This window comes from Myotis lucifugus, unplaced genomic scaffold (genome assembly GCF_000147115.1).
Source record: "Myotis lucifugus unplaced genomic scaffold, Myoluc2.0 scaffold_121, whole genome shotgun sequence".
In the NCBI taxonomy this organism is placed as follows: domain Eukaryota; kingdom Metazoa; phylum Chordata; class Mammalia; order Chiroptera; family Vespertilionidae; genus Myotis; species Myotis lucifugus.
The window spans coordinates 2614445-2641384 of record NW_005871169.1 but is presented as its reverse complement, the minus strand read 5'-3'; the positions used below and the strand labels follow the sequence as shown (position 1 = coordinate 2641384).

The 26940-nt window shown below is 38.2% G+C and overlaps 1 protein-coding gene across 1 annotated transcript in view; it reads right to left on the bottom strand.

Annotated features, from left to right (window-relative positions):
• The window catches only part of CUBN (cubilin), a 282087-nt gene that overhangs the window by 240029 nt on the left and 15118 nt on the right, over window positions 1-26940 (bottom strand). Inside the window, exons 7-18 of the mRNA XM_006093733.3 lie at window positions 26619-26745; window positions 25275-25437; window positions 22922-23053; window positions 21960-22055; window positions 20108-20226; window positions 19513-19699; window positions 18292-18404; window positions 14946-15180; window positions 12131-12312; window positions 9848-10010; window positions 8277-8464; window positions 145-289 (exon numbers count right to left, since the gene is read on the bottom strand). Coding sequence (XP_006093795.1) covers window positions 145-289; window positions 8277-8464; window positions 9848-10010; window positions 12131-12312; window positions 14946-15180; window positions 18292-18404; window positions 19513-19699; window positions 20108-20226; window positions 21960-22055; window positions 22922-23053; window positions 25275-25437; window positions 26619-26745 — 1850 coding nt within the window. The remainder of the gene's footprint in view (window positions 1-144; window positions 290-8276; window positions 8465-9847; window positions 10011-12130; window positions 12313-14945; window positions 15181-18291; window positions 18405-19512; window positions 19700-20107; window positions 20227-21959; window positions 22056-22921; window positions 23054-25274; window positions 25438-26618; window positions 26746-26940) is intronic.

Here is a 26940-nt window from a genome sequence, read left to right as displayed (position 1 = left end):
AGGATATAATTGAATGTAACATTACTATTAGATTTTTTTTTCCTTGCTGCTTAAGGACATAAAATGACAAAATTATTTCAAGAAACTAAAATGTTACAATCAGGGAAATTATACATTTAAAAATTGAGGCATAGGTTTTCTTACCCACTTGATAAACAGCGCTGAAACCAGCTTTTTCAACAGAAGCATCGATTATAAACCTGATCCAGATACTATTAGTAATAGATTTAATGTGAGAGAGGGTTTCATTGCCACAAACTTTTCCAAGTAAGGTATCATCATCTCGAACCTAAACAGAAAAATAAAATAGATCTGTAATTCTAATCGACAAAATTATCTTGGTAGGGTAGTATTCTTTGGATATGAGAAGATGGCAGATTCAAAATGAGTTATAATCTCATTTGGGTTACATTTTTATATTACACTTGAAAGTAGTAGGTGGGTCATTATTAGCACAATCAAATTACACTAACAAAATCTTAAGCCAAAAGGATCCAAAAGCATAAGATCCATAAGCAAAAAAAAAAAAAAAAGAAAGAAAGAAAAGTTCCTCTAATAATTGCCACAATGTCAAAGAGAAAATAAAAGTACAATTTTGGACTATTTAGAAAACAACAAAATGTGATAAGACAGCATATTTAGCCACATCTGTAATTAGAGGAACTCATAGACTAAACTGCTTTTGTTATTGAAAAAACAACAACAACAGAAAAGTACTTTTAAAAAGAGAGAGATTCTGAGGAGTTAACTTAAAAATTAGAAAATACTAAAATGAGAAATAAGAAAGGAAAAATAAAATAGAAATCTAATAAATAAAATACAAAAAAGGAATTCATGAATATATTCATGAACTGTTTATCAAGGAAAGTTAGGGTGTGGGAATATAAAAGACATATATTTGGCAATAAAGATAAAAGAAAGTAAGGAAAAGGAAATAAAAAAATAAGTACAAATACACAAAATTAAAAATGACAAAGGTGAGCCCCTGCCGGGTGACGCAGTTGGAGCGTCATCCCAACACAAAGAAGGTTGCAGGCTCAATCCCTAGTCTGGGCCTGTATGGGGGGCAACTGATCAATGTTTCTCCCTCACATCAATGTTTTCCTCTCTCTCTTCTTCTCCCTTCCTGTCACTCTAAAAACAATAACATATTCTTAGGTGAGGATTTAAAAAAATGACAAAGATGATATAAATGCACAGATACTGAGGAATTTGTTTAATATGATAATTCCATGTATTACTCTATGTTAATATTGTTGAATTTTTGAAATGGTTATTTCCAGAAAAAAATATAAATTGCTAAAATTATATCAAGAAAGAAAAATAAGATTTGAATAAACAAAGCACAGATAAAATTGAAAACATTATCACAGAAGATGCTCTGCTTGGTAAGTTATTTTAAACTTTTAAGGAACAGATAATTCCCATATATAATTTATTCTAAGACACCCTCAAACATAGAACAATCCCCAACTAACTTTTCTCAGAACTATCTTATCAAAGCCCAACATTAATACAAAGGAAAACTATGGATTGATCTCACCTATTAACATCAATACAAAAATTCTAAACACCATCCTAGAAAAATGAATTCACTCCATCATTAAGTTTTATATACCAAATTAAATATAAGAATAAATGTTATGCAAGGATTATCTGAAATGAGAAATTATAAATTAAGCCTATCAATAGGTTCAATAAGATAAATCATATATTTCCATAGATGTCAGAAAGTTTGTTAGCATTTCTATTTATTAGAAATAAAACTCTTAGAAAGTTAGGAGTAAAATAAAAAGTTTTTCATATAATAAAGATCAATTGGTTTAATCAATAGTCAATATCCTTTAGTGTAATGGCCATGAGTACCATCTATGGAGTCATATAGACCTGGGTTCAAATCTGTCACAAATCTCCTCACTTAAAAGCTCGAACAACTTACTAAGTCTAAGCTTAGCTCAAGGAGTTGTTGAAGCAAGTAGATAAAACAATAGTGTGAATTCCATAGCAAAATGCCTACTAATAGAAAATGTGGACTGTTGTTATACTTGACACTAGAGCTTCCTCACCAAAATCGGAAATTCTTCCATGGATATACATGCTACTCCTTATATAGAATTCTTTTGGATGACCTAGCCATCTAAATATTAGCTCATCCTGTCCATGAGCATTATCAAGGCATCAATACATGCCAGTGCCTGTTGCTGGGGACAGCACTACGAGAGAGACACTGTTCACAAGGAACTTACAACAAGCAAGCCCATTAAAAAACAAAACAAAACAGGAACATCATGTCTGAAAAGTGAAGGGTACTATATTATTACTTCACAATGGTTCTCAGTAGGTCTCACAGTTGGACATCTGTGAAGGCATTTTTTGTTTTTGTTTCAATTATTAACACAATGGTGGAGAGGCAGTATTGGCACGTAATGGCTGGGGACCATAGATACTAACTATCCTGAAATGTGAGACAGTCACACACAACAAGAATTCTCCTATGCCCTGCGACATTCATGTAAGTGACAGTTCGCTACTAAGTGTAAAATTGAGCTCTAGCTGACATACTAAACACAACATATTTTTGCCCAGTTAAAATCACACTGAATTTTCCAGGATGACAACTAGAGTGTAAATCGAAAGAAGTTCTTTCTTTTTTCTCCTGGAAATCTGCCAAGAGTCAGTCACCATTTCAGAAAATTGGTCACTAACCCTCCCAACCATGCCAGCATTCACAGCAACTCAGGGAGCTAGCAACTTAACTGCTTTCACTTTGCCTTCAAGTGCATCTTGACCAGGCTTTTTAAAGTTTATTTCTCCTAAATATTATACTTTGAACGAAAATGTTTCATATAAATGTGTATATTGAAGTTCTATCATCCATGGATTTCATTTCAGAATAGTGAAAAGGTGATATGAAAAGGTCTTAAAGTGTAGAGAATCCTGGATTTAACCAAACACTCTGAACTCATACAGGGGATTAGGGAATACTCAGCGGAAATGAGATTTAAAGGATTACCCAGGCTGAGGGGAGCAGGCAGTAGAGAGAAGATTCTGAAAGTATGATACTCAAAGCTGGAGGGGATATGGTAACACAGCTACTCTCATCTGTAACTGTGAAAGTATAAACTTCTGGAAACTAATTTGACAGTATGTCCCAGGAGTCTTCAAAATAGTCCTAGTTTGGGACCCTGCGACTCCACTCTAACACACTGCCATAAGGAAATCATTCGAGATACAGGCAAAGACACACAAGGATCCACATCAAAGAATATTCTATGATAACAAAAACTGAAAGTATTCCAAACGTCTCATAATAGGCGGGTGATTAAGTAAATTATGGCACAGCCATATGACAGTCTCACAGATTAAAAAAGCACACACCTCTCCACTGATTCACACCAAACCAGTTCCTTTCTATGAGCTGTAATACACATTTTTTTGCATACTGTCATTAAGTTATGCTAAATACCTCTCTAATCAAATAGCAATTCTCTGAAAGAAGAAAAAATTCTGTATCCCCTTTAGCACCTAAACACAGAACTTTGTAAACGGGTATTTAACAAATGCTTGTGGATTCATTCATTTTAAGACAGGGCAAGACAGTTCATTACTAAGTGTAAAATTGAACTCTATCTGACATCCTAAACACAAAACATTTTTGCCCAGTTATCATACACACTGAATTAGAAATCTGTTAGAGATGCAGACATAGGGCAGTTCTTAGAAACCAGAAAGCATGAACACAGGGTAAGATATCTTCCTGCTTTCTAACTCTCCAGGGTTCCATTTGCTTCTGCTAAGACTAGTCTCTCTTCTCTATTGTGCCCATTAGAAGATGACAAGAAGGAAGAAAAACAGCCGCACAGCATCAGAGCCAGCTAAAGTGGGCCTTTCCCCTGGGCCTCGCTAATGAAATTCAAGGGCATTAGGAAGGAGAAAGGCAGCTGCAGTCCAAATGTTTGCAGAGGAACTTATCGTGCTCGAGGGCCCTAAACCTAGAGGCACAATTGATTTTAGCTGTGTTTCTCTCTGTGTGAAAATGAAACCTCATTAATTCTGAAAGCCTGTATTCTCCCTGGATCCCAGACATAGCAATATCTCAACCACAACCTCTTTGAAAATGACATTCAAATAAAATCCATTAAACGATCTAAAGTGACCCTAAATGCTTTTGTAGCACATCTTGCATTCAGTATTCTAGGACTTATGAGTTTGCAACGCCCCATTCCCCCCAAAGCCCTCTCTGCTTTGTGCTTGTGCACTGGAATAGACTGTATTATTTCCCTGCGCTCACTGCCATGTGACTTGCAATGCTTCCCCATGGGGAATAAAGACATATCCTTCCCACTGGCTGTGGGCTTGGCCATAGGGCTAGCAGAATGTGAGCAGAATGTGAGCAGAAGTGGTGTACGATTTCTGAGTAGAAGCTTTGGGAGTCATTGCGTTACTCAACAGTCTCTTACTTGCCCGCTCACAAGACCAAGAGCCTGGGTCCCAGGGGCTGCTGGGACAGGGAACAGGTCAGAAGAGCTGCTATTGACCCCACACCAACATGTTAACATGAGCAAAGAACAAATAAATGAACATTGTTGTAAGCCACAGGAATTTTTTGTTTGTTAGTGTTTTTGATTTATTTTTACTGACTATTGGTTATTATAGCACCATCTGGAGAAAGATGACTCCTGTTTGAACATGGTTTGTATTAACGAAGAGTTTTTCTTAAGAAGTAAGGTGAAGTCGTGCCATAGTCACTTGCAGTGTCACACCAAATCCAGTCTTTATGCCGCATCACATATGCAAAGAAATGACAAGGACCAATTCAATGTTCTAGTGCTCTGAGGACCAGACCCAGATTTCTCATTGATTGCCTTATTCATCCAGCATACACTGATTGTTGCAGGCCCAGAGACCCAATAACAACATGTGACCCACGATATTTAGCCTATGGTAAGAGCTAAAATTAAACGGGCCAAAAAACACAGTTTCTCTGAAATGTTAAAAGTGAAATCCAGTGCCCTGCCAGTAATAAGCTTTAACATCTGCAGTGGATCAGGTCCCACAGCCACATCTTAATGCATGTGTTCATTTATTTTTATCTGCTATGTATCCAGATTTGTTCTTATATAACAATTTTAAAAATCTAATTTAGCATTAAATTTTATTCAAAACAAGACAAATATGCTGGTATTGGGCTTGACTCAACCAAGAGCTGAAAATAGAATCCTACCACACAGCAGTGTTTGACATGTGGCTTCTTGCGGTGTGAGCTTCAGATTGAAATGCCCCTTATCTATATATATAAAAGTGTAATATGTAAATCGACTGGACAGTGGAACAACCAGTTGGCTATGATGTGCACTGACCACCAGGGGGCAGATACTCAATGCAGGAGCTGCCCCCAGCCCACAGGCCCTGATTGCCCAATGGGGAACAGGGAACCGGGGGTGGGTGGCAGTGGACGCAGGTGGCACCGGGGCCCTGATTGCCCTACTGGTGGCCCCACACATAGAGGGTGACCAACGGCGGGGTGGGGGGCAGCGAGCAGGCAGGAACAGCCAACCTCTCAGTTCCTCCCCCCGGCTGGCAGGCTCCAATTGCCCGATGGGGAACTGGAAACCGGGGGTGAGTGGTAGCTGACGCGAGCAGTGCTGGGGTGCGATCACCCTGCCAATTGCCCCAGACACAGAGGGCGACCGGTGGCAGGGGGTAGGGCTGGCTTCCAGAAGCCAGGGAAGATGGCCCTGATCCCTGGCCAGGCCTAGGGACCCTACCCATGCATGAATTTCATGCACCAGGCTTCTAGTCTATATATATGAAAGGCTAATATGCAAAGTGTTCCCTCGGGAGTTCAACTGGGAGACTGGGAGTTTGATTACTTGCTATGACGTATGTTGACCACCAGGGGGTGGCACAGAATATGGCGGGTGACCAGCAGCGGTGGCAGGGCATTGAGGGAACGAGGGAAGGAGGAGGCAGGGAGGCGGGGAGGCAGGGAACCTGATAGGCCCTGATCGCCAGCCAGGCATAAGGACCCTACCTATGCATGAACTTCATGCACTGGGCCTCTAGTATAAAATAAAGATGATCCTGGAGACCAGCTGTGGGTTAGTCTGGGTGCACAGGAAAGGGGATGTGGTCCCACTTGAAATGAGAGAATAGATGGTGAGGGATAAGAGATGAGAGAAGCTACACAGGGACCAAAGAACATTTTCTTAGGTTATTATCTTTTGTTATTCATTATTATGTTTCATGATTTCATAGTTAAAATTTTAAAGCTTTTTATGCCTCATGAAACAGTGCCCCTTTTAATATATCTGTCAATAAACTTATCTTTTATCTGTTGTTTTAAAAATCCTCTTTTCTATAATCAGGAATACTTGTCTAGTTTTACTTAGAAGTATGTTCTTAGATGATTGCAAACTCAATATGTCACCTTCTTCTCCCTGTCATTGTCGTCTTTGTCATCATAATCATCATCATCATCATCTGTTACCATTTAGTAGCCAATCACTGGTGTGCAAGGCATTGAACCAAGCACATTCTGATTGTTTTTCTTTCCATTTTGCAAAGCTAAGTTCTTTATCTCCAGCTACAAAGCTGTACTAGATCTAGCTGCTAAATCCTATGTTTCCTTTCTCTACATGTCAAGGAGGAAAGAGAGCAGAGGTTATACAGGTTTTTCCTAGAACACTGAATTAATCTAACACACATGAGCAAACAAAATTGTCAATGCCTCTCTGAGTTTACATAAAATGATTGTGCTCAACAAAAAGTGATTTGTTTCATTTGCTCAGCACTTTAATTTGTGGCTAGACCAATAATTAAGCAAAAGAAATACCAGGCCAGGAAAACAAAAACTGCCTTTTTGTTTCAAATATTCTTCTTACAATTATTACACACACTTAAACCATAATTAAGGTTTTCTGAAGGAGAGTAAGCAGAACTAATGAGAAAAAAAATCTAAACTTTATAACAAGAGTTTTCAATGCTTTAATTTAACTCTCTGCCACTGACCAGCTGGCTCACCTGGGCAAATCCTTTTACTTCTCTGGGTCGAGTTCCCTCACATAGAATATTGTCCTGGAGAATCTCTGAAATCTGTATCCCATTAGTGAATCCTATCATTCCTACTATTTGCAGTCACCTTAGTTACTAGAGCTCAATTTAATAGCTTGTAATTTAGCATTTTTATGAGTTTCTAGTTTCAGCTTTCATTTTTGTCCTTTGCTATTCCATCACCAATTTCCTGTTTTGCCATCCATAGGTCTATATTTGGAAAATTCTTCCAAACTCTCTAAAGCAGCTGTTCTCAGACTCTAGCCTGCATCAGAATTACCTAGAAGGTCTGTTAAAAGGCAGATGGCTGGCCTACCCTGGAGGTTCTGACTCAGGCCACCTGAATTAGGGTATCGAATTGCTTCTCACCTGGGTGATCTGGATACTGCTGGCCCAACTGTTAGGGGCAGAAATAGAATATTCAAAATTAACTATAATTATAAAAAATACTAGAGGCCCAAGGCACAAAATTTGTGCAAGGGTAGGCCCTTGCAGCCCCAGCCACCTCAGCTGCAGCCCTGCCCCCTGCCCACTGGTCGTTCTGGAAGGTCATTCCAGCAGGTCGTTCTGCAGTCCAGTCTAATTAGCATATTAGCTTTTTATTGTATAGGATTAATCGTGCTCTATAAACATGACTGTTCCTTTCTGATTAGAGAAAGCACCCTTTAACCTCGCTGAGAGTTGTATGCATTGAGACATGGGAACTAACATCGGAAAGCAGTCTGTCCTCCTTCATGGAACTGCCTATCATTATGGAAAGATTTATAACCTCGTGGCACCTAGTCCTGGAAGCTCCTGCTCTTTACAACCCCCAGCCCCTATTACCTGTAATCTGGTCCCGGGCCACCCGCTCTCTGTGACTCCCCTGCCACCCAGCCCGCATGACCTGTAACCTGTAATGATTATCCCATGCCCACTTTCCCATATCTGCAATTCCTACTTCCCCACATAATCTTGTCCTTCTACCCAATATAAGCTGCTGGTTTATGGTGGGGTGCAGGGCAGATTTTTGCAGATGACCTGCTGCTCTCCCATACTGCCGGCATTATTGGAATAAACCTCATATATGATTCAACCGTGTCTCTGTTTAATTGGCTGAAGTAGTGACAGGCAGCCCAGACCTCTTGATTATCCGGTTACACAACAACCATTTGAAGACCACAGCTCTACAGAACAGAAAAACATAGAAAAACATAATCTAAGGCCAAAGTAGTAAAAGTTACCTCAATGTAACTCGGAGAACAGCCACTCTGGCCTTCCAGCTCCACGTGGGTGAAGTTGACCTGTATTTGCTCTCCCAGGGGCTGCTGTATGACATAGATGCAATGTTTGTTCTGAGTGAAAGGCCCATTCAAGTCAAGGGAGAGAACACCCTCTGGGTCTGTGTAGTTTCCTCCACAAGGTGGATCCGCTGAAGAGAAGGGAGAAGAAGGAAAAGGTCATGTGGATGGGCATTCCTCTGGCTCCCAGGTATTAAATACAATTTTCAAAAACTTACACATACACATGCAGTCACATATCAACTTTATTCACCCTGTACAGGTTTATTTATAATAATAAAAGCGTAATATGCTAATTAGACTGGAAATCCTTCTGGACAACCTTCTGGACGAAGCCAGGGCTGCAAGGGAAGCCCGGGTCCCAGGTGCCAGAGGGAAGCCAGTGCTAGCAGCCAGGGGAAGGAAGGCCTACTCTTGCACGAATTTTGCGCATTAGGCCTCTAGTATATTTATATGCCTCATCTGATTATGAGATTTCCAATTGACGTGTGTTTGTAAGACAACCATGTAGTGCCTAAGGAAATAGATGTAGAGATGTGTGATCTAAATTCCAATCTAACATCCTCGTCTACAATTTGCTTTTTAAATACATTTATAATCTCCTCCATTGCAAAAAAATCTGAGGCAGTTTATAAAATACATGTAACAAATATGTAACTAAAAAAATGAATCAGATTAAAGGAATAATGAATACAGAATAGCAAGATGTGGTTGGGGGAAGGTTGATAGGCATAGAAAGCAGGTATGGACCACAGAAATTACAGAAGGGCAGCTGCACATCCTGCCTGAAGCCAAAGTAAATGGAGAAAGGGGACCAGTAAAAAGATGTTCATTGTTAGTTTCCTGATATTGAGACCTAAACATTGTGCCTTGATGTGAATTCTCATCAAGGCACAATGATGTATGTTAAGAACAAAATCCTTGCTCAGCTAGTGTGGCTCAGTGGTTGCAAATCTACCCATGAACCAGGAGGTCATGGTTCGATTCTCGGTCAGGGCACATGCCCGGGTTGTGAGCTCATCATTGATGTTTCTATCCCTCTGTCCCTTTCCTTTCCTCTCTCTGAAATAAATAATAATTTAAAAAGAACAAAATCCTCTACAATCCTAAAATAAAAATCATAGAGCATTTAATCATTTTTTTTGTTGGCTTGTTGCTTTGTGTTAAGGTATCAATGCAAATTAATTCAAGATAGACTGGATTTCATGAACAACATGTATCAACAAAACTGAGTAATAGCCAGGGAACCCAAGTGTAAATTATTTAATTTTAGGTGCCTCACACATAGTTACCATGATATGGATCCCATAATTTAGGAACAGAGGGGTATTGTAGCATTAATAATAGAACGTTAGGAAGATAAAGAAAAATCTGGAACCATGACAGAAATGTTTATGAACACATATTATTAGTCTAAGAAAGTAAGTCATCTGCAGTATCACACTAAAAAAACAGCTATAAGTATAACATGTCCTTCAGACTCATATCAAGCTCCCAATTATCCGGTTACTTACAAGGTGATGTTAAGTAGGTGATGTAGAAGCCTTGGTCACTAATCTGGTCGTCCGAATGAAAGTGAACTCTGGCGAAGGGCCCTGTCGTCTGGAGTGGAGGGGCAGACAGAGTGGTGCAGAATTTCCCAAGAACAGGATCCTGACTCAAAGGGCCATCTCGGATCTAAAATAACAAAACTAATCATTAAGTTCTAATGGTCAGATTCTAACAAACCAAATCATTTTGGACATTAATTTCAGAAAATCCGTCATTTAAAAGTAATGCTCTGGGAGGTGTTTTTGTTTATTTTTGTTTGTTTTAACCTTTTGCATTTTATTTTTAATTTATATTTATTGTTGAAAGTATTACAGCTTTCCCCTTTTTTCCCCCCATTGACTCCACCACTGCCCCCCTCCCCCTCAGGCCTTCCCCACATTATTTTCTGTGTCCATGGGTTATGCATATATGCTTACAAATTCTTTGGTTAATCTCTCCCCCATACCCCTGCCTTCCCGCTGAGATTCGTCAGTCTGTTCCAAGCTTCTATGTCTCTGGATCTATTTTGTTCATTAGATTCCATATATGAGTGAGATAGTATGATAGTTGTCTTTCTCTGACTGGCTTATTTCGCTTAGCATAACCCTCTCCATTCACATATATAGCTAACACAAGCTTGGGGATCAGTAAAGGGTAGTCTCTTTCTCCCATTATCCCTGGTGCCTTATCTTCTGTCTCAATTTCCATTCAGAGGCTGGACTTCTACTTTGACTTTTTCTCATGATGTTACTAATCTCAATGTTTTCTTTCCTAGGTTTTCTCCCTAGCTATTTGTTTGGAAAGTATGAGCCCCTAGTAATCTAGAAGAAGGAAATGAATATACGCATAGAAAATAGGAGAAAGAATACGAGCAGTGTCAGTTAACTTACAGCTTGGTCTAGGTATCTGGGAGAATCAGAAGGGGAAAGGAAGTAAAGTCAGATTAGACACAACAGAAAGATGGATTAATGAAATTTAAAAAGTGCAACTTTAATAGTGATGAAGTAGTATAACAATGACTATGTGGGCTTAGAAATCAAGTCATTTTAATGATTGGTTTTTAATCTATTAAATATCATGTATTGCAATTGCAAATTCTATACTACATAGAACACCAAGGTAGCAAAGGAGAATTCTCATCTAGGCACAATGTAATTTTGTCCTTTCAAATTACTTTTACTATTGTCAGCAAAGTTATAGGGCAGCATGACTTTATTCCTATATTTAATTCATTCCTAAATATTGCTTGTTGAGAAATGAGAGACATTCAAATATTGTCAGTGATTGATAATTTCTATTTATATCTAAATTAATATGTAGAAGTGAGAAAATGCTTCTAATATTAATTTGATGGAATTTATTGAAAACTAATTTCAAGAAAGCTCGCTTTAATGTCAATATTCAAAAGATTGTCTTGATGAAATTTTCCAGGGAGAGGTGGGTAGATCTTCCAGTCATTCCCAAGGTTTCAAATCCATTACAACAGCTCAATTACTAATGGCTTTAACTTGTGGAGATCCCTGTTTGACATCCACACCCTTCTGTCCTTTATGAACAATTCCATAGTGTCACCTTCGCCTCTAATGGACTTGGAAAGCACATTATCTTTTATCACTACTGCAAGAGGTACTAAGACTTATGGTGATAAGACAGGGACAACATAAGAACAGAATCTTCTCAGTGATATTTCAGTCTACGATGGAGAGCACATATTTTTATGTACCTATATGCATATTGCATTGGACTATAACAGCCTTTTCTTTTTCTATATATTAATCTTTTACTAACGGTAAACAGGAGGCACACAGGCTGACTCTGTTCCTCCCAATGACTATTATTATATCCCAGCAAGGCTCATCCTCTATCAATGCATTTCAACACAATGGCTATTAAATTTCTTCATGGAACACTATGGTCAATGTGTGAAATACCTCAACAGTTTACCACAAGATAGGAATCTGCATTGGAGAAGAAACCCGTTACTTAGTGATTATTTCATTAATTCTACTATCCCCATGGGCACTGGGCTTCTAGGTAATAACAGGGGCAAGCAAGGCAGTCTCTTTCCCAGATTCAAGTGGGACTCAGAAGTAAGAATCTGGCTCTATTAAGAATAAGGACTTAGCAAGACTTCGACATTGGCTGCCTATTGAACAACACATCCAACTACTGCTAATAAATTGTGGCCATCCACAGACATCACCAAACTATAGTTTCTTGTGTCCTAATTATATCATAGTAAGTTCTATCTAAATACAATTGTTTACCTCAAGATAATCTTTGCTGCAATCATCATGGTGCTCCAGACTTAAGGTCCCAAAAGCAAATGTTATCACAAGGCCAGGACTGGTTATAACTCTCCAGACACAATCTCTTCCTGGGGGATAGTTTCCAGGATATCCCGGAGACTTAATAGAACCGTAAGTACCAGTCAGTATACCTCCACATTCTAAAACAAGGAGAAAAAATAACTTTACATTTGTGTACAAGTTATAATTCATGTAGATTTACCATAGTCCTTGCTGTGGGAAGCCAAGCTTCATTTAAATAACTATGTGTAGTTTCAGACACTCCCTTAAATTAAACAAGACTTTCAGTTTTACAGTTTGATAAAGTTATAAACCTAGAAGTACCAATTTATAAATAAATGAATCACCCATGTATTGAGCTTTACACTTATCAACCATCATGTAGTGTTATATGGTTTAAAACACAGCGCTAACCTGTCTGAGGGACAAATAATAGGCTGATCGATTCACTTTTTTCACTTTGAGAGAGATTCACTCTGCACATTAACTCTTCAAATTCTGGAAATTCTGTCCATTCCTATGTCTTTCTACAGACCAGATCATTTTATATGTTAGAATAGTTCAGCACTACATAATTTTCATATGAGATTTCCTAGCATTATGATATAGTTTATTTAAATATTCATTTTATAAGTGAAGAAAATCAAATATCGCCCTAGTTGGTTTGGCTCAGTAGATAGAGCGTCGGCCTGTGGACTGAAGGTTCCGAATTCTATAAGGGCACATGCTCGGATTGTGGCTCCACCCTGTAGGGGGCATGCAGGAGGCAGCCAGTCATTAATTCTCTCTCATCGTGGATGTTTCTACCTCTCTCTCCCTCTCCCTTCCTCTCTGAAATCAATAAAAATATATATTTTTAAAAAAGAAAGAAATTCAAATATCTATAGTGGTTGAGCCAATTGCCCAGGGATGGAGCCAATAAAAGACTGGGCCAGGCTTTCTGACACCCACTTCACCCTCTGCACTAAACCCCATCAGCCCTATAAAGTTGTTTATCAATGACGGGAAGAATCTTTTCTTTATTAATACCCACATTTATTTAACAGAAAACCTATGGTGGCTTATGAAAAGTGCTACTGTGAAATAAAAAACAAACAAAAAAAACACTAAATAAAAATCTCGACTTATAAATACAAATTAGAAAACACAAAAGAAGATGACATTTCAGATATGCAAGATATGAGATTTACATAGTTATGCAGGTTATTCAGACAAAAAATTTGCTTCCAAGGCAAAAAGAGAAACAAATAAGTTACATGATTTTCATTGTTTCTAATGAGAAAACATCACAGTTGCTCAGAGGAAGAGACTTTTTCAAAACTTAGTACTTAAAACATTATCATATGGGTAAAAAAAATAAAACATCCTAAGCAGAGTGAAATGTTAATGGCAAACTGGGAAAATGCAATATGTAATATAAAGAATTAATATTCCTAATATCTGAAGAGCTCTAAAAATTGTGATATAAACAGAGCTCACTGAAAAAATTCAAATACCCTTTAAAATATATATGAAAAGACATTCAACCTCATTCATAATAAGGAAAATACAAATATACTAACAAATGGAAAATGAAATCTTAGAAAAATAATGTCATTTAACATAATAAAATATCAAATATCTAGGAAGAAATAAGAAAAGATGTGAAATAAGTAAACACTGAAATCATAAACCACTACTAAGACAAATTAAAAGAAACTAAACAAATATAGAGTCCGCATTCATGAATTGATAGGATCTGAATTTTTAAGAAGTCATTACTTTCCCAAATGATTATAGATTCCATGCAATGCCAACGAAATACCAACAGACTGTTGGGGGAAATTGATGCTAACATTTATATGGAAATTTAAAGAACCTAGCATATTTTAAAAGAACAAACTTAGAGGATTTACACAACCGGACTTCAAGCTTCAGTAACTCAGCCAATGCGGCACAAAGATAGAAAAATAGAACAATAGAAAATGAGAAATTCCAGAAATAGTTCCACAGATTTATTGGTAAATGAATTGGAGTTTTGGTATAATGTTTTTTCTATTTTTTATGTTTAAAAAATTGCATAGTAAATTTTTTAAATAAACCACCAAAACAAAAATACAACAAAAACAAATGATCAAATAGTCATTAAGACAAGGAATACTCAGTGAAGGAGAGGTCAGTGTCCTCACTAACATCCCTGCAGTAATTTACTAATTGAGCTTATAAAAATTCTATTCAGTAATTTCAGAAGGGACTCATTAAGACTAATGTTTTTTAAACTCTTCCATTTCATCCACATTTTATTATTTCTGAAAACAGAATCAAATACAAATTCATGTAGATTTATTTGATATAAAAATAATTAATATATATATATATATATATATATATATATATATATGACCATTCAACTGGTAGCTATGACACACAATGACAGTCAGGGGACAGATGCTCAATGCACAGGCATGGAAACATGGAACAGACTGATGAATCTCAGAGGGAAGGGGGAGGGGGAAAGCAGGAAGAGATTAATCAAAGATCTTATATGCATACTAGAGGCCCAGTACATGGATTCGTGCACTGGTGAGGTCCTGGGCCTGGCCTGCGGAGATCGGGCCAAAACCGGCACTCCAACATCCCCCTCGGATTGCCAGAGGGTGCATTCGTGCACCGGGCCTCTAGTATTATACAATACCGGGTCTCCAAATATTCAATGTATCAAAGAAGATTAATATTGATTAAAAAATTAATAACCTCAAGACTTGGCTTTATTGTGTTCCATATTTACACTTACCTGGTTGTTGTGTTTCCCATCTTATTGTAAAGCCTCTCTCATTTCTTAAATGTTCAGAATAGAAATGAAAGTAGAGAGCATTGTCACTGCTGAGGAGTTCATGTGGGGTGCTGGAGCCACAGAACCTTCCAAGCTGAAATGCTGCAGAGGAATCTCCATCGTGAATCTGAAGAAACTCATGTGGACAGTTGCTCACTGATTCTAATTGGAAAAAAGTGAAAGTGATACGCAGCACCTAAAAATATAAAGGTCACAAGATATTATTCTTCATACTCATGTTAAGTCTAGAGTCTGTTTCCCACTAATTAGGAAGCATTTACAGTGAGTCACTTTTAAGAGATATATCTAAAATGTCCCAATTATCCACAAATACATATGAAAATCTATTTGTTAAATGACTTGTGTTAAAAATTGCTTACACTTCAACTAATATCAACATATATCAAAAATCTTTTTTTTTTGGTGTGAGGTAAAATTCCATCTTTTTCCCCCCTCACATATATAAACAACTATGCCGAAATCTTAATGTTAATTACATACATTTCACAGCTTTATTGAGGTATAAGTGATACACAAAGAACTACACATATTTAATGTAAAATTTCATGAGTTTGGACATATACAAACACCTGCGATATCATCACAACAATCAATAGACATATCCAACACCTCCCAAAGCTTTCTCTCCCTCTCTCTCTCTCTCTCTCTCTCTCTCTATCTCTCTCTCAAAAATTTTTATGGTAAAAACATAATCTATTCTCTTAAAAAATTTTGAACTGCAAAATACTGTATTGTTAACTATAGGCACTATGCTGTACAGCATATCTCTAGAACATATTTATCTAGCATAACTAAAACTTTATATTCCTTGAGTTGTTATTCAATGGATTAATGAAATATATTTACCTAGGTTTCATTAAACTGTTAGGTCAATTAAACAAATGCTTCCACATTAGTAAAATACATTAGACATTTGAAAAATCTACCTTAAATTAAATTTAACTGATTAATATTACCATTCACAAGAATTTATATCTTGATCCCCTGAATAGCCTGTAGCTCACTCACAGATGTTCTTAGGAATTTCTGAAACTTTCAACCAGATACTGATGCCTAACCCACACTGAGAACCTCAGGTGTAGACTGAGTAGGTATGGTATCAGCAAGTATAAAGTCTGCAAGTCTTCATGGTTGCACATCATAAGAGCTGAGTAATAAGAGCAGAGAATGGGCAAAGGGAATATAAAGAGTTCTGCACATACAAGTAGGAGAGAATAAACACAAAGTGTGTCTCCAAGTTAAGATGTTGGAATATACAGAAAAGCATAGTAATATAGTTAATTATATATAAAACTAGAGGCCTGGTGCACAAAATTTGTGCACTGGGGGGGTGGGGTCCCCTCAGTCTGGCCTGCACCCTCTCGCAGTCCAGGAGCCCTTGAGGGATGTCCAACTGATGGCTTAGGCCCACTCTGCTCTGAGCCATCAGCCAGACATCCTTAGTGCTGCCATGGAGGCGGGAGAGGTTCCTGCCACTGCCGCTGTGCTCACCAGCCATGAGCCCTGCTTCTAGCTGAGTGGCACTCCCCCTGTGGGAGCACACTGACCACCAGGGGGCAGCTCCTGCATTGAGCATCTGTCCAATGGTGGTCAGTGTGTGTCACAGCGACCAATCATTCTGCCATTCAGTCGATTTGTATATTTGCCTTTTATTATATATAAAATATTTTTTATTGACAACCTCACTTAAAACAGTCAAACAACCAAAAGAAGGCTGTTGAATTTAATTTCTTTTATAATCTAAAACCACAACAGTATTCAACTAGTGAAAAAGGAAATCAAGATATTTTTGAAATTCTATACTAGGATATTTTTAAGATCTGTTACCTAACATTACATCATGTTTTCCCTTGAAGCAATTTCAATAAAAATAAAATAAATGTCCATGATTTGTACATAATTTTCTACTCCTTTATGTAAATTATGTTGGGGATAAAAAGATATAGAATCACAATCATCAAGAAAACAGCATAAATTTTCTTACAGATTGAAAATAAAAATGTCAAAATTTTTCACAAAATAATTTTTTTGAAAAAAATTTGTTTTCAATGTCACGAAGTATAATTCATGAAAACTAAATGGAAAGAAGGAAATTCATATCAAATATTCACTGAAAAATTGATTTTGGAGTTTATTCTGAGTTAACAGGTCCTCTTTTAGAGGGGGTGGAAAATGTTTTCTGACCTTATACAATGACCTCTATAATATTGCTGAAAAGTTAATGGGATTTAAGGGAAACATTCTCTATTCAGAAGTATAACTTTATTTCAGTGAGCCTACAACCTGGTTGAAAAATAAGTATTTGGAAAAGTTGAATAATAAATACTGGAGACAAAAGCACTAAAAACCTCAGGCTCAGATTTTAATTTGAAGATTATTTTTGCAGTGGTTCAGGTTCAGAGTTGTTGATGTTGAATGGCCTGGGTTCAAGTGACTGCATGCCATTTAAAACCACATGCCCCCGGTTGAATTTCTCAGCTGTTCTAGGCTCCATTTCCTGATATGTAAAATGAGGATATATATGTAATTTGTTTGGGTTATGAGAGTTAATGATATAATCTGTGGAACAATTAGCATTGAACACTGGTACATGCAGTGGCCCAGAGAAGACACTAATAAGAAAATCATCTTTTTAAATAATATATGTATTTTTTATCTATTTCAGAGAGGAAGAGAGAGGAAGAGAGAGATAGAAACATCCATGATGAGAGAGAATCATTGATCAGCTGTCTCACGCATGTCCCTCACTGGGGATCAAGCCTGCAGCCCAGGCATGTGCCCTGACCAGGAATGGAACTGTGACTCCTGGTTCATAGGTCGATGCTCAACCACTGGGCCATATTGGTCAGGCAAGAAAATAATCTTAATATAAGTTCCCATTTTTGTATATAACCAACATTATTGAGTGATGACCTTCAAACATGACTGTATCAGTAAGGACATGCCTTTACAAATCACTGACTTGCTGTCAGCCAACCCATATAGAGCATCATCCATGGTGGGCATCATCCACAAAATACCACGTGCGGGCGCACACGTACAGTGCGATTGAAACTTCGTGGCCCATGCGCAGAAGTCGGTATTTTGTGGAAGAGCCACACTCAAGGGGCCAAAGAGCCGTATGTGGCTCGCAAGCCGCAGTTTGCCGACCACTGGCCTAGCCCAAAGCCTGACATTTAGTAAATCCTCAATATATGATTGCTAAATTATCACTATATGTATTTTATGTAATACATATGCCTATATATAAATGAAATCTACATTAGACAGGAGACACTACAGTTACCTTTCTCTCTTCGGTTCGGACAACCCAGAAGCAGTTAACGTCATGAACATAGCCAACATCAGGGCTCTTATAGCTGAAGCTCCCGTTCACCCCTGAGAGGGACCCTCCACAGACTGCAAAGGAAAAGAAGGTGAACTGTGCTTTTCAGAGACTCCATAGAGGAAGAGGCTAGGCAACTCTAACCCTGCTGATGAGACATTCAGGAAAGTCTGAGTTATTAACATTAGAGACAAAAGTCCTGCCTTTCTTCTCCCCTGTCCCCTTTTCCTTGGGCATCCACCCAAATCTCACTTCTTGTTGAAAGTCTAGTTCGTCTCCTCATCTCCACCATGAATTTCCCTGTCCTTTGTATGCTCACTGCCTCCCGTTCTACCTTTGTGATATTTGACTTGACCCCACACAATTTAGTTCTTATCTTTAGTTCTTGTTTATTCTCTGCCAATTTTGTATTAGTCTTGTCTCCTCAACTGAAGATAAGCAGATTATATGTGGAGAGAGTATTTTATGCTTTTTTATTTCTTCATGGGGTCTACCACATCCTGAACACACAGAAAAGCCTTGGTAGGCATGCTGATTCAGAATAAGGAGTAATAAGGGAGGGATGGAGACGTTATAAGAGGTTTTCTGGTGGGGGCTGAATATGACATACATTTCGATGGGAAGCAAAGAAAGAATTTGGAAAGATTTGAGGGAGAACTATCTAGAATAAAGAAACAAGGCAGAAATACTCATGGCAGCACATGAGGTCAGGTAAGGAAAGATGTCTGTCTTGAAAGGAGTCCTTTTAGAGAACTAATGAAAAGTAGAGGTATAGGAAGAGGCCTGGTTATAGAGGATAATTGAAAAGCAGTCCCAATATTTATTTAACAGGCAATGGGGAACCCAGTATATTCTAGAGCAGAAGAGTGATATGATTAAATAGAATATTCTAGGGAAATTAAATAACTGCTTTAGGGAAAACCCACTATTAGAAAACTATAATACCTGAACATATTTTGTTTTCAGAATGGACATAATGCAAAGAGAAAAATTTTCCTTTGCGGAAAAGGCACTTCTGGCTTATTGAGATATAAATTCACCTTGTCAATTCTATACAACTTCTGCAAGGAAACACTTAGTTCTAAGCATTGGAGCAATTAGACAAGAACCTGCAGTAGGACTCATGAAACGATGATAAATTTAAGCTGTGAGCATCTGTGGTATAAGAAATGCTGAGCATACCTTGCTGGGGAATTTGGCAGAGAAATCCAGTCCAGAAACGTGTGCATTCACAACTGAAGGCATTAATGCCATCAACACAGGTTCCCCCATTCAAACAGGGGTTGCTCAGACACTCATTGATGTTTTCTGTGCAGTTGATACCAGCCCAACCCGATTCACACTTACAAAGATAACCAGACACTGTGTCCTAAGGAAAAAAACAACATAATGCCATAGAACAAATGGATAGACAATAAGCTCAAATCAACCCAAATAAAAAAGTGAAACATGATGTATGCAGCAGGTGTTGAGTCACAAGCAGCTCCCAGTGGTCTAACTTGCATTCATTCATTTAAATGGTGATTGCTAAGTATAAGTTATATCTACAGGGCTCAAGCTGTAGGCATTGTTTTACTTCTTTGTAAATCACTAATTAACTCATTGGTTTTTCCTGGGAACTAAAATTAATAGTTACCTTTCATCTCAGAGTTATTGACAGTTCCTTATCTTAAGTTTTATCATTACCTTAAAAGTAATAAATCATAGAAAACATATTGCATAGATATGAAACTAAAATTATTCTCAAGTACAATCTCCTCAGGAATAAAGAACTCACGATGCATTGTCCATTTAAACACGGGCGACTCAGGCACATATTACTGAGTTGCACACATCCATTTGGGCCAAAACCATTTCCAGTATATCCCGGGAGACAAGTACAGAAAGGTAAGGAACCTGTTCAGAAATAAAAGTGAAAGTGTAAATACAGGTCTGTTCAACTCAGACCCAGTAACAAAACTCAGGCTCTGTTGTCTAGACAAGAAATCATCCAACTCAAGTGTGCAGATCTCTAGGGGCAGGCAAGACAAGGTGTAAGGAGAATACACTGGAATCTTTATTTTTCTATTTTTACCTTAAAAATAAGGAAGGAATTACATGCCTTCAATACTTTATATACGATGACACTGACCTATATGTCATGGTCTTGCGCAAGGGTGAGGTACGCTAAGGAAAAGGGGAATTTCTCATCATGGTTGACAGCAGAAACAAGTTATCTTATGATGATCATATCTATTGCACACATTGTACATATATTGACTCACTTAATCCTCTCAAGTGGGTATTATTATTATCCCACTTATAGATGAAGACAAAGCTAGGATATGGTGGAGTCAAGGGAAAATCAAAATCCCAGTAGTCTTTTTCTAGAACTCATGCTCTTAACCACTAGTATATATATCACATACATATTCTTTGATATATGTGCATATATATGACATGTTAGTAAAAATAAAAGTGGTATTTTGAAATAGCAAAAGATATGATAAAATTATTCAATAGATGGAGTTGGGGCCAGCCACCCATTTGAACAAAAATATCAAGGTAGATCTCTATTTGATGCTATAGATAAGAATAAATCCTAAAAAGATCAAAGATCTTAATGTTTAAATAAATAAAAATATAAAAGAACATGTACTTGAATATTTTAAAAGGTTTGTTTGGTAGGAAAGGACAAATTCTAAGGGGGGGAATTTTAAAAGAAAAGATTTTACCATTTTGACTATATAAAACTTTTAAACTTCTAAATAGAAAATTCCAACACAAAATGAAAAAATAAAAACAACATGACAAGAAAAATACATGTAAAATATGAGACAGACAATGAGGTAATATCCTTAATACACAATGAAATTTTACAAATCAATAAGTGATGAACAAAGGACATGGACAAATAGAAACAATGGCCAGTACTATGTGAAAAGCATTAATTATTAATTGTTATTAATTAAAACCTTAATTTTTATTTAATCAAAATTGAGATAACTGGAAGGCAAAATTTGGCTATAAAATTGACTAAAATGAGAAATAACAATAGTATTCATTGTTATTAAGAGTGGGGTAAATGTATATTTTCATACACTGTTGGTGAGTATATAAATTGATTCAACATTTCTGAAAGTTTAGCAATATATATTTCAAAAATTATAGGAGTTGAAGTTTCTTTTAAACAGCATTGCAGACGCTATTGGTATTTTCCCTAGCTCCATTTTTCCCTTCCTTACTTTTTATTTTAATTGAGGGTATGGGCACCTGAAATAAAAACTACATATCTCAGCCTCCCTTGCAGCCAGGGTTAGCCACCAGGCCCAGCCCTGGCCAACAGCATAGAAATAAAAATATCCTTAAAAGAAGTAGACTTGCCCTCCTTCCTCCTTTTCTCCTTCCTGCTTGCTGAAATACAATTATGAATTAAGTAGCTGAGTTAATTATCTTGAAAAATAATTGCTAAATTAGAACCCACCATAAAAGAACACAGTCTATTGCATTTTTTAAAATCCCAATGTACAGTTTTGTGACATGGATTAATTTTTTTATTTGAAGATCAAAAAAATTTTATTTTAAAAAGTTGATTTGTTTTATAACATTATATTAAAATACCCCAAAGCAGAGGAAGAGTGAGTCATTACCTGGGCCTGGGGAGCATGACGCCTGTGGGTGGCAGCCTCCGTTATTGACCGAGCAGACGTCTATGAGTGTGCACACTCTTCCATCGCCCTGGTACCCTGACCACAGCAAGAGCAGGGGCACGACAAACAACGTTAAGACTATTCAAGAAGATTCCCAATCTGAGAATCAAATATCATGAACAGACCAATCACAGATCCTCTATCATCAAACAGAAAATGTAAAGTGTCATAAACAAAATTCCATAATTAAGAAAAAGGACACGAATTAGGAACCTTATTTCATAAACAATGTTTGTGGCTGTTTCTAATTACAAAATAAAAAAAAACAAAAAGGTATATGAAACTACTGATACAGTGAGTGCTGACACTAAAAAAGTTGACACTTTTTCATTTCAATGACTTGATGATCTTAGAGCTAAATTATTATAGAAGTCCAAAGTACTGTTGTTTTGTGTTAATGAAACAAAGTATTGCAGTTAATCCCTTAGAACTCGTTGAACTTCCTGGATAGTAACTCAATTCAGATTAGAGAAGAGCAGTAATGACTCCTTTCTGGAAGAGAAAGAAAACTAACATGTATTACATACCTACCTTCAGGCCTGTTATTTAGTAAACTTTATATGTAAAACACCTCATGTGTACATTATAGAAATAAATTATTTGTGGGAACAATGGAGCTATATGTCTGGGATTCACGGAGACATTTTTTCAAATTCTACATTACCTCAGTAAGCTATTTCAGTTTTTAATAAAGGCTTATTGTCCTTTGATATTCAAAATTTTTTTCCTTCTTTCTTATAATACAGCTAGTACTAATGTGCCCTGAATCTGTAAGTTAAGTAAAACTTTCCAGACTGTTCAGTTTACCTCCTTGTACAGAAGTCATATTTAAAATGGAGGAAAAAATCCCGTTTTTAAAAGTATGGTTTGCCTGTAATGGAATCAGAAAATTAGTGTAGTACCTGGTGGACAGGCCTGACAGTGGAAAGACCCAGGTGTATTCACACACTCAACAGGTGGAGCCACAGAACAACCGCCATTATTTGTCTCACATTCATTGACGTCTTGGCAATAATATCCATTTCCTTGCCAGCCTAGAAAAATAAGATTTGAAAAGTTAGCTCTACAGATGAGTCAACAAAGTAGAAAAACAAATAGTCACAAACATATAAAAACCTGCTTAGCTATAAGGAACTGTGCATTTAAATGAGATATACTCTACCTATCAGGTTGACAAAAATTGTTTTAAATTTTTAGAATCAAATTCAGCAAAGAGGTAGGCAATAGGATTACACTTATATGCTGTTAGAAGTTAAATTAATAAAACCTATTTGGAAAGAGATCTAGCAGTATTCGTTGCATTTCTTAAAATACATACCTTTTGACTACCAATTCCACTTCTTAAAATGTATTCTACAGTGATAAAACTGGCAGTATATAGAGAAATAGGCAAGAATAAAATAAAGGAAGAAATAGGCAAGCACATGTCTATTGCAGCATCGTTAAATGGGGAAAAGACTCTCTGTGGTCACCCTAACCGGTTTGGCTCAGTGGATAGAGCGTTGACCTGCGAACTAAAGGGTCCCAGGTTCGATTCCAGTCAAGGGCATGTACCTTGGTTGCCGGCACATCCCCAGTAGGGGACGTGCAGGAGGCAGCTGATCAATGTTTCTGACTCTCTATCCCTCTCCCTTCCTCTCTGTAAAAAATCAATAAAATATATTTATTTTTAAAAAGACTCTCTGTGGTCAATAGGGGCATAGGGACTCATCTGTCCCATTGAATTCTACAAACTATTTTTTTTAATTTTTTTCTTTATTGATTAGGTACTGGTATTACATGTGTCCTTACCCCCCCCCATTGTCCCCTTCCTCCGCTCATGCCCTCACCCCCCCCTGGTGTCTGTGTCCATTGGTTATGCTTATATGCATGCATACAAGTCCTTTGGTTGGTCTCTCTACAAATTATTTTTAGTAATATGCACACACATATAGAAAGGAATGAAAAAAATACAAAATTTTAGGATAATATGTAGAATGTGATCCCAATGTGGGGAAATATTTTTTTAATCTTCATATGTATCTATGTGTTTGTAAGAGTAAAAGAAAAGGTAGAAGAGGAGCAAGAACAAATTGTAACAGTGGTCTCATTAGAAGGAGACTGAGGTGACAGAAAAGGAATGTTATTTTACTTTAAACATTTCTGTTTTAGTCAATTGTTATGAGCTTTATTACCCAGAATTCAATGATCAAAACTATAAGAATGTCTCAAACCTTTTGCAATGAATTCACTAAACCAAAAGTCACCAAACAAGGCAATGGGGGTGGGGTCTTTGCTGACTCAGAAGGACAGTCTTCAGCGCACAGCTCAGATCCAGAGCCAGGCAGGCCCCAGTGTGAGGCTGGTGCTTATAAGCGGTGTGATCATGGGTATGTTACTTGCCTGCTCTAAGCCTCAAGGCCTTCTGTTTTAAAATGGGAATAATACTCATTGCTGGCATTTCTTGTTTTTGTTGTAGTTGCAAGAATTAAAAATTGCCTAGCACAGTGCCTCCACGACAAGAATAGCTGCTATTATTATGTTGTCCTTGTGCTCCACTTTCTAAGAACATCCATGGAGTGCAGCCAGCCTCGTAAACCCTCTGAGATCTGGTGCATTCTCCCCAGTGCACCCAGCACAGTGCTTTGTTCACAGTAAGTGGACATACATCATCATTATATGGATGATGATGACCCCATATAATAAGGGATGAAGCTGGACTCAAACCCAGGCGCTCTCTGAGTCCAGAGTCCACATTTCTAATTACCTCATTTGACCTCCCCTGGAGTTTTGGACCCTGTATGTCCGTGATGGAGCTGGACATCCCTATTCACAGCAAGGCCATCGGACCTTCTAGTGCCACACCCAGATGAGAACTACTGGACTCAAGAGAAGACATTAATAATTTTCCCAAGTTTACAAACATCTGGCTAGTAGGTAAGGCAGAACTAGAGCACATATCCTTTGGCCTCAAGTCTAGTTAGTTGATGGTAACATAAAATGTTTGACCTCACACACTATGGCTCACCCTGCCCCCAATGTTTGACTTGAGCACAGCTTGGGACAAACCTCCCATTTCTGTTGTTCAACTGTCACAGCAGGAAGATGGTCGGGAGTAGGAGTTAGTAAAATAAGACATGAAATGGGATTGGAACACCTCCTAAGAATGGGCTTCTTATCCTTGTGCAGAAGAAGGAAATTGGTTCGGGTACCATGCCTGGCTGGCAGGCAGAACCCAACATGGTGCCTCTGGCTGGCGTAGACATGCCCACATACCTGTGGGACAGGCCCCACAATAGAAAGAGCCTGGAGTGTTGAAACACTGCACGAGTTCTGAACAAGGCGCAGGCCAGAGGTTGCACTCATCTCTGTCCAGTGTGCAGGCCGAGCTATTCTGTGGGGACGTCCAACCAGCATCGCAGATGCAGCTGTACTTGGGCTGGCAGGAGGACAGGAGCGTGAATAAAGAAAATCAAAATGAGCAAGAAAACCTTTGAAAATCTCACCAAGCCCCCAACTGTTTATCCCCTAATGTTCATTTCCATAAGGTAATTGAGTGGCTTCTCTTTTTCCTCCCAATGATTAAGCATTTAGACCAGACCACGCATAAAGAGAAACATCTTTATTTCAGAGTAAGGGAAACCTATAATTTGCCCCCAAAGATGCCAGGGAAAGAGCAACAACAATCAAGAACTGTAAGTCAATATAATTAAAGTCAATCAACTCAGCCTGCTATGTTTTTAGAGGGAAAAACACCCATGTAGGCACAGACCTTGGAAAATCAATTCTGTTTGTTTCCCTTTTGCAAGTCTCTCCTTCCTTCCCATCCACCATCTTTGGAAGGGAACCATTTTCCATCACGTAAGTAGGAAAAAACAGAACTAAAAATAAAGACCTGAAGGTCTCCTGCAAGGCCAGGCGGCAGGCACTGGGCAACCCTGCGGGCCAGGAGCCAAGGTTGTCAGGACCCAGAGCAAAGGCAGCAGGGACGTGGGCTCAGCATCTGCAGCAGTCACAGGGGCCAGAGGAACCCAGCCTCCTGAAAACTGCATGTTGCGCCCTAGCTGGTTTGGCTCAGTGGATAGAGCGTCGGCCTGAGGACTGAAGGGTCCCAGGTTTGATTCCAGTCAAGGGCACATGCCGGGGTTGCAGGCTCGATACCCAGTAAGGGGCGTGCAGGAGGCAGCCAATCAATGATTCTTTCTCATCATTGATGTTTCTATCTCTCTCTCTCCCTCTCCCTTCCTCTCTGAAATCAATAAAAAATAATATTTAAGAAAAACAAAACTGCATGTTGCTGGCAAGGCAGGGCCTTTTGTGTTTCCATGTCTTGTCACTATTAGAACTCACACGGCCAAAAGGAAGTTATATCTCACAGGGAGATCCATGAAGGAATAATAAAAATGTTAGTCATTTATATAATGAAATCTTAACTTCTGGGCCGAGTTTTCTGCTTATTTATGGACACTTCTCATCCCCTTCCTCACCTGTGCCCTGCTTAAGGGCAGGAAGTGGCTTCCCCTCTGCAGCCTCACAGGGCCATGCCTGTACACAGTCACGCAGGATGACAGACTAAGGACCCTGACTCCCTCCAAGGAGTCACGGTCTGAAAGGACCCACCTGTCCAGCCTGTATGCGGACTTGATCCTCACAGATGCCGTGGACACAGAGTGCTTTGGAGCCCGCTTCACAGTCGTCATATTTGGATGCACACTGGGGGCCATGCGTCTCAGGTGAGCAGAGACAACTGTTAGTTACACAGAGCACAACGTCAGGGCTGTGTCAGGGTGAGTGCCTGTTTCTTAGCATCATTTAAAAAAATAATTCCAATTGCAATGATGTTCATGTGGAAGCATAAACCTGCAAACTAAATTTGCTGGGTGAGGTCCTGGGAGAAAACCGCTCTGCTCTGCTTCAAGCAGTGCGATCAGCAAATGCGTCT